Below are 14,964 nucleotides of genomic sequence, written 5' to 3' on the forward strand. Positions count from 1 at the left end.
TCCATCAAGAGTGAATGTAGCCAGCTTAACACATCTTCCTTCCTCATGTGTTCCAGGAGACTGAATGCTGCCTTGCTTTTTAAACACATTCCCACCTCTTTGTCTGGCTCTGAAGCTAAGTTCTCTGCACAGCCTTCTTTTCCTGACTCTCCACAGACAGCCCTCAGGACCTTCTACCAAGAGGTCTTCCCATCTACTCAGACGACACTTCAATAGCCTGAAAAGCAAGCACTTAAGCCACCCCTGAACTGCACCACAAAATGTACTCACTGGTTCCCAATGACAGCTTTCTTATTTTGTTGCTCTGGCAAAATGCAAAAATGAGATGACCACGAAGAGAAAGGGAACATGAGGACGGCAGCTTTTACTCATGTGCCCTCTCTGCTCAGAAGTACACATGATTCTTACGAGGCAGCTCACAGATCTTTTGACACTAATTTGAAAGTAGACACAGTCAACATACAAGGAAGTTGCAGTGAGATGGCTGACTCACCATTCCTGGAGGTATTTACAAGACATGTAGATGTGGTGCTCAGGGACGTGGTTCAGTGGTGAGCTTGACAGTGCTACGTAAACCGTAAGACTTGATGATCCTAAGGGTCTTCTCCAACTTAAATGATCCTATGACGTTTCCTCAAGTGACCCATGCTGCTGCTGCTCCATGAGCCCTACTGATATTCCTTCAGGGTCTCATATACTTCTCTTCTTATCATCTATTCACTCCATTTCCAAGACCTATGAAAGGCAAGAACCTCTTCACCCTAAGCCTGACGCCCCAAGAAGGATGCCTTCATAGGAGGGGCAGGACAGTCATATGCTCTATTGGGTGATATCCATGGCCTTCTTGGACTGGAGACAGCAGACAGTCTCAGTGATACACTGATCCGTGTACCACTGAACCCTTTTTTTTCTTCAATTGCCTCTTTGCAAATCATTTGCAAGCTCCACTAGGGCTTTTGGTTTCAGGAGAAGCCCAGGTCTAAACTTTTTCCAGACGAAATCCAGCAACACAGGTCAAGTTCTTACTTTGAAACAGCTCCTCCTTATCTGTGGCACCTCAGAAATGTTATAATATTTCCTGTGAAGTTGACTAGAACATTTCAAGATAGGCAGGAAAGTGAGACAATGCATGTAGTCTATCTGCAGGCATCATAGTATGTTCAAGTGCATATCTGAGGTGCAGACCCATGAACAAGCCTGTGCTTAACACTGCTACTACATACAGCAACGAAAATTTTGCAGCAAAGGAGTTAATTCAGCAAATCAGTGTAATCCCTCCAATACGAATTAGCTTCTGCTAGAAAAAGCAAACCAAACTCCATAAAGCTGATTCCTCCACTCTCCCTGTATGTCCAGGTAACATCTGGTGCTTCAGCTTATTTCCTTTCCCTTCCAAATACACAGTGGTTTCAAATGCAGGGTTGTTTTTTCCTTTTCCCCTTTTACCCCAGCTTCTCCTGTCTTTGCCCCTCTCCTACTGCTCCCTGTCCACATGCTTTAACTGGCAGCTGTAGAGTAGCAGTTATGACTCCATGTCTAGAGTAATTTGGTTTTTTTTCTTTGGGGGATAAGGAGGAGGGAGTGACCAAATTCTTTGGGAATGATTTATTACACAGCACTCAGGGGGAGCTTCATTTATTTGCCTAGCTGCATATGGTTTAACACCTATGGTTGCATGCCGATTATTATACAATGTTATTTTTCCCACTTGTATACTTTGCACCTTTTCATAGAGCAGATTAACTGGTCCCCAGTGGCATATTATTTATGACTTTGTTTGCTGGCTGTCTGGGAAGGGTCCTGGTCCTAAGTTCTCCCCTTTTCCCTGCTTTTGCTCTCCCCTACATGCTCCTTTCTTCATCGCACCTGTCACACTGAGACTGTGGGAGGATCCCACATGGACGTCCCTACATTGTACCTCCTCAGAACTTCCAGAAGGGAGGAAGAGACAGAGGCCTCCCAAGCAGCAGTCAAGATAGAAAGGGGTGGTTGAACCACAGATGGAGCTGGAGGGAAAAGAAGGATAGAATGCAAGGGAGAAATGTGATATTTTGTTTTGCAAGGAAGCAGTAACTCAGCAGAGAAGAGCAGAGAGATTTGCTGTGAAAACGTAATGGAATTGGTAAGTTTTCACATCACACTCAACAGGAGCTTCTCCTGAGATTGTTTCATTTGATATCAAGCCAGAATCTAAGTTAAAATTAATTCAAAAGCAAACCAAAACAAACTCTCACCATAAGAAGGGGTGGGAGGACTAATACAAAGGTCTGAGCATAAGTAGTTCTGGCAGGTGGGGCAGTAAAGTGACAGATTTTAGCACAATAGTTTTGACAGGCCAGAGAAGCACTGTGCTGGTAGGCACTGACTCCAGATGCAGCACACAAGCCAAGGAGACACATTAACAGGAGACAGAAGAAAACACAAAAATTTTCTGACACTGGTTCTCTCCTATGAGGTCTTGTTCTTGACATCATCACTGACACTTATTTTTTCCTCTTCGGCTACGAGAAAGTTCAAAAGCCCCTACTCACAGATATTATGCCCAGAGGAGAAAGAAGCACCAAAATGTTAACCAAAGAGGACTGCGTCAGCATTAGTATTTCATTCCCAGGCACCAGAATTCCCCATTTCCAATGTCACTGTAACACCTTATTCAGATATCACTAAAGTATAATTGTGCCTGCTACCTCCCCTTTTCAACCCGCTTTCCTGCTAAAGTGAGATCAACTTTTGGTTCCACTCCTCTCCTCCACTTGGTGTCCTGACTAATGTTTACCAGCCACAGATTTTTGGGAAGAGCCTACAATCCTGTAAATAGGAATTTGGGCAGTAACATTAACACAACTTGTATGGAGACAGCCAGTCATGTTGGAACTAACGCTAAGTTTAGTGGCAGCAAAAAGTAGCAGAAAAGTAGCAGGAGAAGCAGAAGCCCATGATCTCACATGTGTTTAACTAGGTGGGGAGTGCTGTGCGCGCAGAGTAGGACAAGACAGTTAAGGGATAAAGCCAAGAAGATGGATAAAGACTGTCCCCATTCAGAAGAGTGCTTTGCTTTCAAACAGCCTCATCTGAATCTAGCTGTGGCTCCTTGGTCTCTGCAGAGTCCCATATTTCCAAGGCACAAGGAAAGGTGCTCCAACTACAAATTCAACACAAATGAGCACACTGTCTTCCCACTCTGGAAAATAATATAAGCATTCAAGATCCTTGGTGTTAGTCCTTGCAGCTAAACAGAAGAAAAAAAAAAAAGTCACAATAACAAATCAAACTTCTGTCTAACCTTCGCTATTTTCGGTTTATCTCACCAAAAATGCCATATTCCTATTTAAGGGAAAAGCAACAGGCTTTACCCTGTTTTACATTGGTTAGTCTCACCTGACAAGCTGACTCAGGAGGAACTACACCAATTCTGAGTATAGGTGGCTTAAAAGCAGACTCCTTGTTAATGTATGGGATATTCGAAAGACTGCATATGGCTAAGGCAACACACCCCTAAGAGCAATCACCATCCCTGATCCTTAAGAAAAGCATGCAGCAAAGTGGTATCACTTCCTAGGTGACTCCTAAAAAGAGGGAGCTATTTTGGGGTGCCGAGTGAGTTTTCTCACCTTTTTTTTTTTTTTTTCCTCTCCAAGTGGGGAAAGAAATCTTCAGAAAGGAACACAGACAAACTGGAGAAACCCAGATCACGGTATTATACTTGAAAAAACCACATCCCACCTCACTGCGCAGACAGCTGGAGACAACCTGCACCCAAGAGTACACCACCTCCCCGCTTTGGTGTTCATTTTTCCTGATGGCAAGGTGTGCTTCTGCTTCTTGCTAAAGTATGTACAGGCATGAAGCTTTCAAACTTTAAGGTGTCCTAAAGTTTGGGGTCCAAGTGAATTCAATTAACAAAAGGAAACATGAATACCACCATTCTTGTTTTCTAAGCTCATTTGCAGTTATAGTCTGTCTGCTAAGAGCTCCTGACAGCAGAAAGGTCCATCACTGGAAAGCTGTCACATGAGATGCCTGTATGATGTTTGGGTGCCAGAGCTGAGCAGAACAGGCCACTTGGAGTTGGCCCCCATTCAACAAGCAAGATTTTGAAATAAACAGCTATGGGTCTTTCTTTTTTTTTTTTTTTTTTTTAACTAGGCACACACAAACCTGTCTTCAGCTGCTAACCTTAATATATTACTCATTCTTCCTTTCAAATAACGTCATGTTCAAAACCTCAGTGACTGCAGAATATTTACTTGAGGCTGCTACTGCTGGTTTCTCTAGAATTGTTTATTTTTCCATGCATGAGCTCATTACATCACTCTGTGGTTTTCTTAAAGGTTGTCAGGGTAAGCTGGATACAGGCTGGAATCTCTTGCTAACTAAAACCAAATCACTAAGTAGCACAAATGGATTTGGAGATAACCCAACTCTGGAAATAAGGAACAACCATGGACTCCTCAGTGGAGACGGGGTGCTCCCAAAAAGGCAGTCATTAGATTTATTTTCTTGGAAGTGGGACACGTAATCAAGCATTTTCCCACATTAAGAACTGTATAAGGATAATCATTCAGACTGTTGCAGGCTGAGTTGGGGGGCAGAGGTAGGGAAACACGAGGCTGAAACATTAAAAGTAGAATGGAAAGACAGTTTCCACCCATGCTGATTAGAGAACGGCCACTGCAAAGGTCTCACCTGTATTGCCTCCTGCTCTGGCAGTGTTACAAATAAATGACACATCTCAGAGGGCAGTGCTAAATAATAGGCTTAGTCCAGGGTATCCATGTGCGTGCACACATGAGTGTGAGTGTTTGGGGAACGCAAAAATCAATTCAAAATGAATATAAAAATATCGGGTTTGTCATCTTGCCACAGCTAACAAAATATTCTGTTGATCTGGATCTTTCACTTGCCCTGAAAAAAAATTGACTTTGAGGCTTTTAGGATTCATAAAGGCAGGAGACTTAGTTCACAAGTGTAGAAAACCAATAACTCTTCTGCCTCTCAACAATCCAGATGTTAGAACATGCTGATATTTTGGTTCCTGCCTCTGGCCGAGAAGACGTGAACCTACTTCTCACCCTACTGAGAAAGAGATCATCTCACTCTTTAAGGCTGGCTGGGGTAACAGCACTAGAAATCCCTCCTAGCAATGCTATTTTACTTAGCATAGAAAAATTTACTGGCAAAATGCCTGGAGACATATAGATTCTCAGTCAAGTGCTCTAATGGCCAGGCTAGAGTCATTCTGCTTTTCCTGGTCTCTAGCTTAATTCGTATTTACACATGCCAAGCAAAACACAAACACTCAACCGAGAGAGGGCTGCTTCAGGAGACGCTCCTCTGTTTGTCAACACTAAACGGAAGGTCGAACACTCAGATTTCAAATGCAGCTCTTACAGATGCAGACTCCGTAACGCAACACGGCGTGTCACCAGCTCTGCAATGCTCGGCTGCCTTGGGGGTGGTTCACTCTGAAGCCTGACATTGAACGGAGACAATGACAGCAAATTTACTTCCATATAGCAATTCTTAAATTCTTCTCATGGTCGATCTAGTGGTGGTGCTAGCTTTCCAAGATGTCCAATGTCAGTGCTGATTAGAGAGCTGCACACATCCTCTGACAGTAGCATCTACTGGACTTCACTGCAAAGGACAGGGCTAGATAACCACCGCAGAGAGGAGAAAGATCAGAGTTACATGTTTCAGTATACAAGCTCCAGTATTAAGGGCAGGCTTTCAAGAACTCCAAACTAATGAAAAAGAACAGAAATAAAAGAAGAGTTAGTTTGGAAATTACAAAAAGAAAAATTCTGAGATTGAGTTCAGACAGCAGAGCAGCTTCCTGTGCGAAGAAGTGAAATCTTTATTGCCTAAGGCACGCACGCCACACTAGAAAATGCAGCTCTTCATACAGTGCAAACATTCCCTAGCCCTAAGGCAACAGATTAGATGACCTTCTAGGTCTTTTCTCACTTCTAATTTCAGTGATCCCATTATATTGCTGCAAGAGGACATCAAGCTCTATCTGCTTCAAGCCAGTAAGTGCAAGCTCAGAGAAACAATATACCTGAGTGAATACCAAAACCAAAAATCCAATCTCACGCTAGTGGAACTTACCTTAACCCTTTAAAAATAAATGAAAAATCAGAAATGTGCTGAGCATTAATATTTCAAGCTGACAAAGGCAAAAAGGAATTAAAAACATCCCCTATTTTTGCATGACCATCTCATGACAGCTGTTGCATCATCTTTAGCCAAGACAGATTTGAAGACATTTAAAAGGACACAATTTTAAATGATAATTATCCTTCCTAGCTCTCTGTCATTCAATCCTACCTACCCTACATTGATTTTTAACGTATATGACAAACGATGAAAGGAATAAAAGGTGCCAAACAAAGGCATTAGGCTTTGCTGGTTGAAAGAAACAGACTGAAGTTGCTTGCACCTAATATCAGCTAAAGCACAGCCCTGTTCTGATGAGGCAGCATTTCTTGGTATCAATAATTTGGTATAAGAAATGGAGATGACTGCACTTATATGGCCTAATGTGAAAATCTGGGGATAAAAATTGGCAGCCCAGTCTCTTCGTGAGATCCTACAGCAAATGAGTGTCTGCCAAGGCAGTCAGTAAGACTGAGTCAGACGAAACACACACCTCCTTTTAACTTGCTGTAGAAACTACCTCTTACGGAACCTCCTGAATTTTCCAGAAGATAGTTCATTTTTTATTTGTAGCATGCACCCACAATAATCTTGTTTGAATAACAGAAATTACATCAGAACCAATGGGGGGAGGGGGAGGAAGTGGACAAAAGTAAACCCATAATATGAACTCTTCCATGAACAAAACTCTGGTTTAGAGCAGGCAGCTTCCTGACAAAATGAGCAAATTAATTGCCTTTACAACATGAAAGCCAGTGTAATTTGGCTCTGTCAGGCCAGGAAACGTTACAAGATAGGTTCTCAAGTGAAAGACCTTCCTGCTCCCACACCCCTTTGTAGCCTCGTGGAACCCAGATCTGTGGAACATCCAGCAGCTCACAGCACACAAGTAGCATTTGCTTTCCCATGAACACCATCCTTAGATCATCTGCAGCTTCTGGATGATTCCCACTGGCAGCTTCTACACAGACAACCCTGCTACAAAAACACTCAGGAGGTGAGGCACAGGGGACTGTTGCTATAATTGGGGCCTGAGCAACGATGGATGTGCTCCTGCTAAGAGTGCTTTGTCCCTCTGCTATTGAGAAGCAGCACAGGAAGGTTATGTTTGCTTCTGAGTGCCATGACTGCTCTCTGGCTAATCCAGAAATACCAGGTGACAAGGTACTACAAACCATCACATCTTATCTATTCTGGGGACAGGAGTTATTTCCAACAGCTGTTCTAGGCATATGTTGTTCCGTAAAATACATGCAATATTAGCAGCTGATGTTTAAACCTTAAAGTAAAACCATGGCCTCTTAAGGAAATTTTCTTTTGACATTCTCTTACCTTCTCTGCCTTTCTCCCACTTCAGTTAAAAATATATCAGATGGAAACCATACTTATTGAGAATTCCTAACTTCCCTCTTGAGATTCTTCCTATTTGTTGTGATTTCAGTGACTCCACACAGATTCACATCCTAAGTCCACACCTTCCTGCTCCCCACTTTTCCCACTCATGTCTATGATCTTCGCTCTTTTCATGCTTGAGTCTTCCCTCATTCACTGTATTACCCACAAAAATAATCTCAACATTTACTTAGGTCCAGACTTAAGTGACCTACTTTCAGTTGTGAAATAATCCAATCATTTCTCTATCAAAAAATATCCCCTGCAGAGAATAATCCTGAAGTTGCTAGAAAAGAATCCCTTCTCTGTATTTTCTCAATTGCTTAGACCAAAACCACAGCCCACATTTCAGAGCCAAATGCATCAATTTGTACGTCCATGAAAGACTGCTAAACAGCAAACAGAATAAAGACGACAGCTGGGCGGGATGAACTAACAGCAGAAGAAATTAGAGGTTCCCCACTTATGGTTTGGGGAAACAGAAACATCCATCATCACGCGTCGACTGTGGCCTTCTGGACACAAAAAAGGATGCTATCTAACATTATTTTACAGCTCATACTTCAAGTCCTGCAACACTAAAAATCAGCAGGATAGCTACAACAAAGCTACAGTGAAATAAGAACAGACAGTGAGGGACTGCAGCCTAGTTAAAATAAACCTTTTTTTTTGTTGTTTAGATGGAACTTTACCTGAATTTCTTATACTGGAGCTGTTCAGTTTGGAATCTTTGATGACCAAGTGCTTAATCCAAAGTGTGGGTGCTGTGATTTCTGAAAGAGAAAAAAAAATCCTGCCTTAAACCACATAAACTAGTGAATATATAGCATTGTTACTCATGAGGACAAGGTGTTTGCCTCAATCATGCCTTAACTGATCCATCACCTCTGTAGAAGAGATCAGCTCATCCCCTGGTAAGGTCTTTTTCTGAATCCCTATCTGTAAATCTTCCACAAGGTTATCTCATTATCTTCCCATTCCAGAGAGTAACTCTCTGACGGCAATACTTCTTTTTTATTTTTCTTTCCTCTCTGTCTCCCTCACGTCCTATATTCTCCAGTCTAAAGTCATTCTCCTCAAGACTTGGAGTTCTCAAAGTATGTACTAGTTTCCACTAGAGTATGTACGAAACCCAGACTAATAAAAAAACCAAAAAAGTCATTCCAGACCTTAAATATTGCTTTCACAGCTCAAGAAGAGCTGACCACCATGTGCTCCCTCAAACAAGCAACAACAAAATCTGAAATAAATGGCAGAGAAATTAAGACGTTTCTGGAAAGACTTGAAAGGAAGTCTGTTAACGGAACAACTTCTGGTTAGAAAAGTATGTCTGATGCACTACAACCAAGGCATCTAAACTTAAATTTGTGGAATAAGAGGTTATTAGAGCACCTCCTCCGAGGCATTACAATCAACTTCAAAACACAGCAGAACCTGCCCTAAGCCACAGAAATGACACAACATCAGCATTTGATTAGAACTGAGCACAAGGAGCACTTGATACTATGGCCTAGAGCTCCTAAAGTGACATTTCCAGACCTGGTATTTTCCCCAAAAATTTCAGGTTCCACAAGGTCATGCCTTAAATACTAGATCCTGGAGTTCATCTTAAGTTCCTCTAAGTCTTTTACAAGAGTTTTCGTGCTCCCTTTTTGACATTTACATGGGTCTGCTTCAAGGGAGAAGCTGGCTGACTACAAGAAAAACTGATTATACTTCATATGAGAACAAAGGAAAAATGAAAGGGAATTTTTCCTTCCTAAATGTTTTTAGCTACATTGATTTTAGGCATTATTGTAACCATATTCAGTGTACTTTTTCATATGGAAATACAGGTTGAACACCAATATCACAGCAGTAGTAAAAGTTTGCTTAACAAAGCCTGCCTTTGCAGGTTTCACTACACTATCATTAGTCAGTCATGATGTGCTCCTATAAATACATATATCTATATATTTTGGGTTTTTTGGGGGGGATAATTACATCAAATTCAACACTGGGTGAAAGATAGGAAGGGGAGAAGCACAAAAGTAGAAAAAGTCCACAAAGAAAAGTGCTAGATCCAAACTCCTAAATCTGGGATGAAACTGAGCTCTGATTCTGCACTGTATAGACTCAGTATCCCTGCAGCTGAAAAACGAGGGACAATCAAAATCAATAGATGCCAAAGAATGGGTCAAGGCCTTTAGAGACACAATGGTGTGTAACTTTAAGTGAGGCTGAAAGGTGCAAAAAAAAATCATTGTGAGAAAAGAGGAGAAAAGGAAATGAATGCTTTGGGATCTACCATAAAAATGCACTTTCCATCCAATTAATTAATAAAGGTAAGCAGCATAGACTTCTCTGAACAATAGATCTCCGAAAAGAGTGGATTCCCACTGAGTTAAGAGGTGAAGCTTAACAAAAAGAGAAGATGTTGAGTTATTCTTTAGGAATTGCATACGACTTCCACACTGAAACTAAATAGAGGGTGGTTGCAAAGAAAATAGTCTAGAAGTGCAGGAGGAATAAAACTTCTTTAAATTTAAAACTATAGCAATGACCATTAATGAAATACTCTTCTGCAGAGGAGAATTTTGTCTTAAGAGGAGATTCACTATAAATATCACTGAGATCTGCATTGTAATGAAGTGAAATAATTTTTTAAGAGATGGCTGCTTTATGATTCAAATCTTGGACAGGAGAGTTTAAGTTATCTGATCTATATTATCTCTGGCACTGCTCTGTTATGCCCTCAGGGAAGATGGTAGGGAGTGGGAGGGAAACTTATTAAGCCTGAAATGTGAATTTTTATTATCCTCTAATGTAGGCAAAAACATAAGTAAGCTGAACCTTCATCTCAGTGATGATGAGGTCCAAGAGGGGCCACACATTTCAGAGGCAGCTGAGTGTATTTAATGCCCTTTGAAAAAAGCCAGTCCCTTGTGGATTGAAAGAAGGCACCCTAAAAAAAAGGCATGAAAAGAAATTCCAGATTCTGATTGTCTGCTTGTGTTGTTATCAGGTCCACCCTGGCTGCCTGACTTGGAACATATAGCTTTCAGGAGCCGAGCAGATCTCAAACCCACTGAAAGTGAATGGGATTTGGACTTTAACTCCTTTGAGCATCTATGAAGAATCCAGACCTGACAGGTGAACGGATAATCATTTTGTCCTTTACTGTCATCTGACATTTGTTTTAGACATCAAGTATGAGCCACTCCTCAGGAAGACCAACGCAAGACACTGGGAGAATATTCTAGCATAGATGACATGTTTGTTAAAGATAGAATCAAGGGACTGCTTAGAACGACATCTTGAGGTGCCCAGTCCAATCTTCTGCTCCAGACAGGTTCCACTAATAACAGACCAGGTTGCTCACTGCTTTATCCAACTGGCTCAGAAAAGAAGGAGAGAATATCACATCTCAGTGTCATCTGTTCCACTGCCTCATTGCTCTCATGGTGACTTAAGTTTTTCCGTATATCCAGTCCAAACATTTTGTTTAGACTTACGACTTCTGTCTCTCATCACACATTACTGTGAAGAGTCTGGCTCCATCTTCTTGATAAACTTCCCTGTAGGTATTGGATGGCTGCTATTAGGTCACCTTTAAGTCTTCTCTTCTTCAGACTAAATGCTTCTTACACTCTTCCTGATGTACCCACTTTAAGGCACTGTTGGAGACAGTACCCCTGGAAGTAGCAGATTACACAAACTTTTGGTCAGACCCATAATGGATTCTCTTGTGCTTATTGTTACAACTGCCACTAAAATCTAGTTAGTCTTATTTTACTAAGAGTGATGACAAAAATACAGAGTGACAAACTTAGCAGAGGTTATTCACCGATGCATAGTCTGATTAACCTGCCTGTCATATTCTCTTCTGCCAAGTCATAAGGGACACTGCTAATACAACAGGAAGCCATTGCATTAGTTATTCTCTCTAGAAGTCTAGGAGATAAGGTTTTCTATAATATACTGCAAGATATGTGAGAGGCAATCATTCATCGTACAGTCCGAGCCCCATTGTAGGATTTGATTTCCCCTATAAATTGATACAAAGGTATTTGATTGAAAATGTTTTTCATGGAAAGACAGGATGTTTTTCAGACTCACCACAAGCAACAGAAAACAGTCTGTTCACTACACCATTTCTCAATAACTTTGCCCAGTTCTATTTGAATTACTAAAATTTTGAGTCTCTCCTAGAAGGAGCTTCTGAACAGATTGTATTAACCAGATCAGCTCACTCCTGCATTTTGCTAGCGCAGTCTTTCATTTTACTATCTATGGGCACCCTCTCAGGGGAAAACCTAAAGGCCACAAGTTTGTGATTACAAACAGCAATTTAATACAACATCAGATTGCTGCTAGGAGGAGCTTTCTTTTGATAAAAACAAGAGATAGTCAAGCATGGCTTCAGTCTCCTTTGTTTATCCGAGAATGCTTTTTACTCTGAGGGCTTTGCTTTGTTTATTAAAGCTCAGAAGAGTCTTACAAATCTATGATCACTAGATGCAAGCAACAAGAATAGAGCATCTTACTATTAATAAGCTTATTTAGCAATGACAATAAAAAAAACCCCACACCATCACCTGTTTTTACAAGAAGGCAGAAGGTGTCGACAGCATCACCTCTCTTGCTCACTAGTCTCCATTCCTGCCTTTGATCCAGTTATAAAAACAAGTATCAGGTACACAAGTTCAATATTGAAGCACACAGGTTTTCCCTCACTGCCTCAGAGTCCAACAGAGTGGTCTGGACTTCAGCCCACAGCTTGACTACAATGGTTGTGGGTTTAAATCTGTAGAAGTCATGCACTAACTCCAAGCTTTATGCAAGGTATAGGCCTGTTCACTACCCAAGAACCACTATCCCCACTGGTTTTTATGTTTGTACGCATAAAAGCCCTGAACCCTCCGCGATGACAGCCATTTCATCCTTGTTTCAAGGCTTTCAATGGATTAGGGTCCGATATTCCCTCTCCAAAATAATACAATTGCAAGACCAGCACATTTGAGAAGGAAACTGCCTTGGTGGGCTGTGAATTAAGTGGGCCCAGGACACAGACTTCATTTGCTTAAATAGTATGTGCGTCAATGAAAGTAATTGCTAAATAAAGAAACCTTCCAGCAATTTTCTCCCGAGTCAACATTCACAAGCTGTGGTTTAGCACTACCCTCCCTTTCGTGAAGCTGTAACGCGTTGCAGAGGTTACGAAATTCCCAGAATTGGTATCCATGAGGGTGGATACAGTCTAAAGGAAGTTCCCATCTCTGACTTGATGCTCATTTGTTTTTTGCTGTGACACCTTTTCCTCTAAGGTTACCCCAGGAATCCTGTCAATTGGTATTACTGTTGGATGCCAGGGAAGAGGGGAGGATATGAAAGGATTAGGGAAAACGCCTGAGGTCCCGAGGGCACTGTGAAATTTGGATGACTTATGAGATTCACTGGCTTTTCTGCTTTGCAGGATAAAGAAAGCATTTGAGCCATAAATCCTAGGGAAAAGGGAAAGGGAAACAGCTTTATTTTATTGTTATTTGAAGGGATGCTCTTACCTTCTCCATCGAAAATAGGCTGGGTTTCCATGGTAGGTGTTGGCTTCGAACCATCATCTGAATTGAGAGTTAAAAAGAATCGAAAAGAAACTACCATTATTGAGGTAAATACTATCTACTCTCCAGTACTGTTGAATGATTGGGATTTGTACATGGCCCGGCCAAGTCCAGAAGACAGAGAAGACAGACAGAACAAGGACAGCTCACCCTTACAGCAAAAAACATTTCATACAGTAAGCATGCATCAAGCACTACCCTTAGACTTAGAAGAAGCCTCCCCTCTCCCTTCCCAGACCATCGGTGTGCGTCACCTGGTAGTTGCCCCTTGTTGCACTGATCAGGCCATCACCTTTTTAGTTTCAGGTGGCCATATATCCCACATAATTTCCTGAGAAAGCACAAAGTCTGGAGCTTGCTGTCCCCCTGTCTCCTTATTCTTTTTTGTTCAAGAGGAAAACTCTTCTTCTGAAACTTACCTGTCCAGAACCTGGCACCAGCATTCCCTGCAGAGCTGTTAGAAAGGGATGGTCAATAGCAAACCTTTTTTTCTTACAATGTCTGCATTAAGGTGTTCTCTAATTGCAATGCTGTGGCAATGTCTTCTAATTGGAAAATCGTGGGGTAAGAACTTCTCCTACATTAGGTTTTCCATGCACAAGAGCACTCCATGTCTTCTGACCACAAGTCTCTCATAATTAAAAGCTTCAATCCAAACAGTTTCCACAAGAAATATCAATCTCAATATTTAGAGATGGACGAGAGGGAAAAGTGTTCCGTTTACAGCCTGTTTGATCTAGTGAACCTAACCATCATATCTACAGGCCCAGCTTGGATTCAGGCTGAGTCTAATTTCCTCAGTTCTCAGAGGGATCTGGATTTCAAGCCCCAGCTTGGAGCATCTTTACACAGCACCAGAACAGGGCCATAGCATTAAGGCAAAACTTCTGACTGTGGCCAAGCTGAGCTGGGACAAACTGTAGAGAAGTCTTCTGTTACATTGCAAGATTAGAAAACAGAATATAGTTGGGATGTAAACTAAAATGAGATTAGTCTAGACTTTCTTATTTTTTTTTCTTTTCGGAATACAGTGATTTTTAAAACTTAATTTGTAACAGCTATTTTTTTTGCATATGTTATGGGCAAAGATGACACTAGGCATCAGCAAAACGGGCAGTAACCTAGAATGCAAAGTTAAACAGTGAAAAATGAGTTGAAGGGAGGAGCCCATGGCAAAAACACCACGCTTGCCACCATCTCCACAGCTATTGGATGCACAGGGCAGACAACACTTAGAGGAAAGGTGCATGGGATGGTCCTTTCTAGAGATAGCCATAACTGCCTTCAGCCTTCTCTCACATTATTTCCAATTACAAAGGTAAGAGACCACTGAAAAGGGAAAGGAAGGGAAGAGATGGAAAACAGAGGCTTGCAGGCTATTTTTCCACCCCTACTTGTATCTGCAGTTTTATAGAGTGAGCAAAAACCTAAACACCTCATCCATAGATCATTATTTCATGTATTCCCACAGAAAGCAATATAATTCACAGAAAGCAAAAACATGCTGGCAATTCCATGTCAACCATAGAGATCCACTGCAGTAAAGGAGGTTGACAAAAAAGAGCAAGAGAAACTCTTGTCATTTTCCCTCTTCATCACTGTATTTGGTTTTATGCTTAACTGCAAGCATAGCAAAAAGTACTTCGAAGGAAAAAAAAATACTTACCATTCCCCAGTCAACTCTTGTTCTGAGTTTTGCCGTTATTGGGTATTACCAGTAACATGGATAAGCACTACTTTCCTTTAAAAGTTCGAGCAACTGATTTCTTGGAAACAAATCCCTGAATTTTGCTTCACTTACAAGAAGGGAGAT

At 41.4% G+C, this 14,964-nt stretch overlaps 1 protein-coding gene across 1 annotated transcript in view; it reads right to left on the bottom strand.

Moving 5' to 3' along the window:
- The window catches only part of SMOC1 (SPARC related modular calcium binding 1), a gene marked incomplete at its 5' end in the record, with an annotated part of 46,978 nt that extends 32,622 nt beyond the window's left edge, over nt 1–14,356 (bottom strand). The window contains 3 exons of the mRNA XM_009869946.1: nt 8,244–8,324; nt 13,095–13,184; nt 14,334–14,356. Of these exons, the coding sequence (XP_009868248.1) occupies nt 8,244–8,324; nt 13,095–13,184; nt 14,334–14,356 (194 nt within the window). The remainder of the gene's footprint in view (nt 1–8,243; nt 8,325–13,094; nt 13,185–14,333) is intronic.
- Nucleotides 14,357–14,964: the final 608 nt, after the last annotated feature.

Source organism: Apaloderma vittatum, unplaced genomic scaffold, assembly GCF_000703405.1.
Source record: "Apaloderma vittatum isolate BGI_N311 unplaced genomic scaffold, ASM70340v1 scaffold6235, whole genome shotgun sequence".
NCBI lineage: Eukaryota > Metazoa > Chordata > Aves > Trogoniformes > Trogonidae > Apaloderma > Apaloderma vittatum.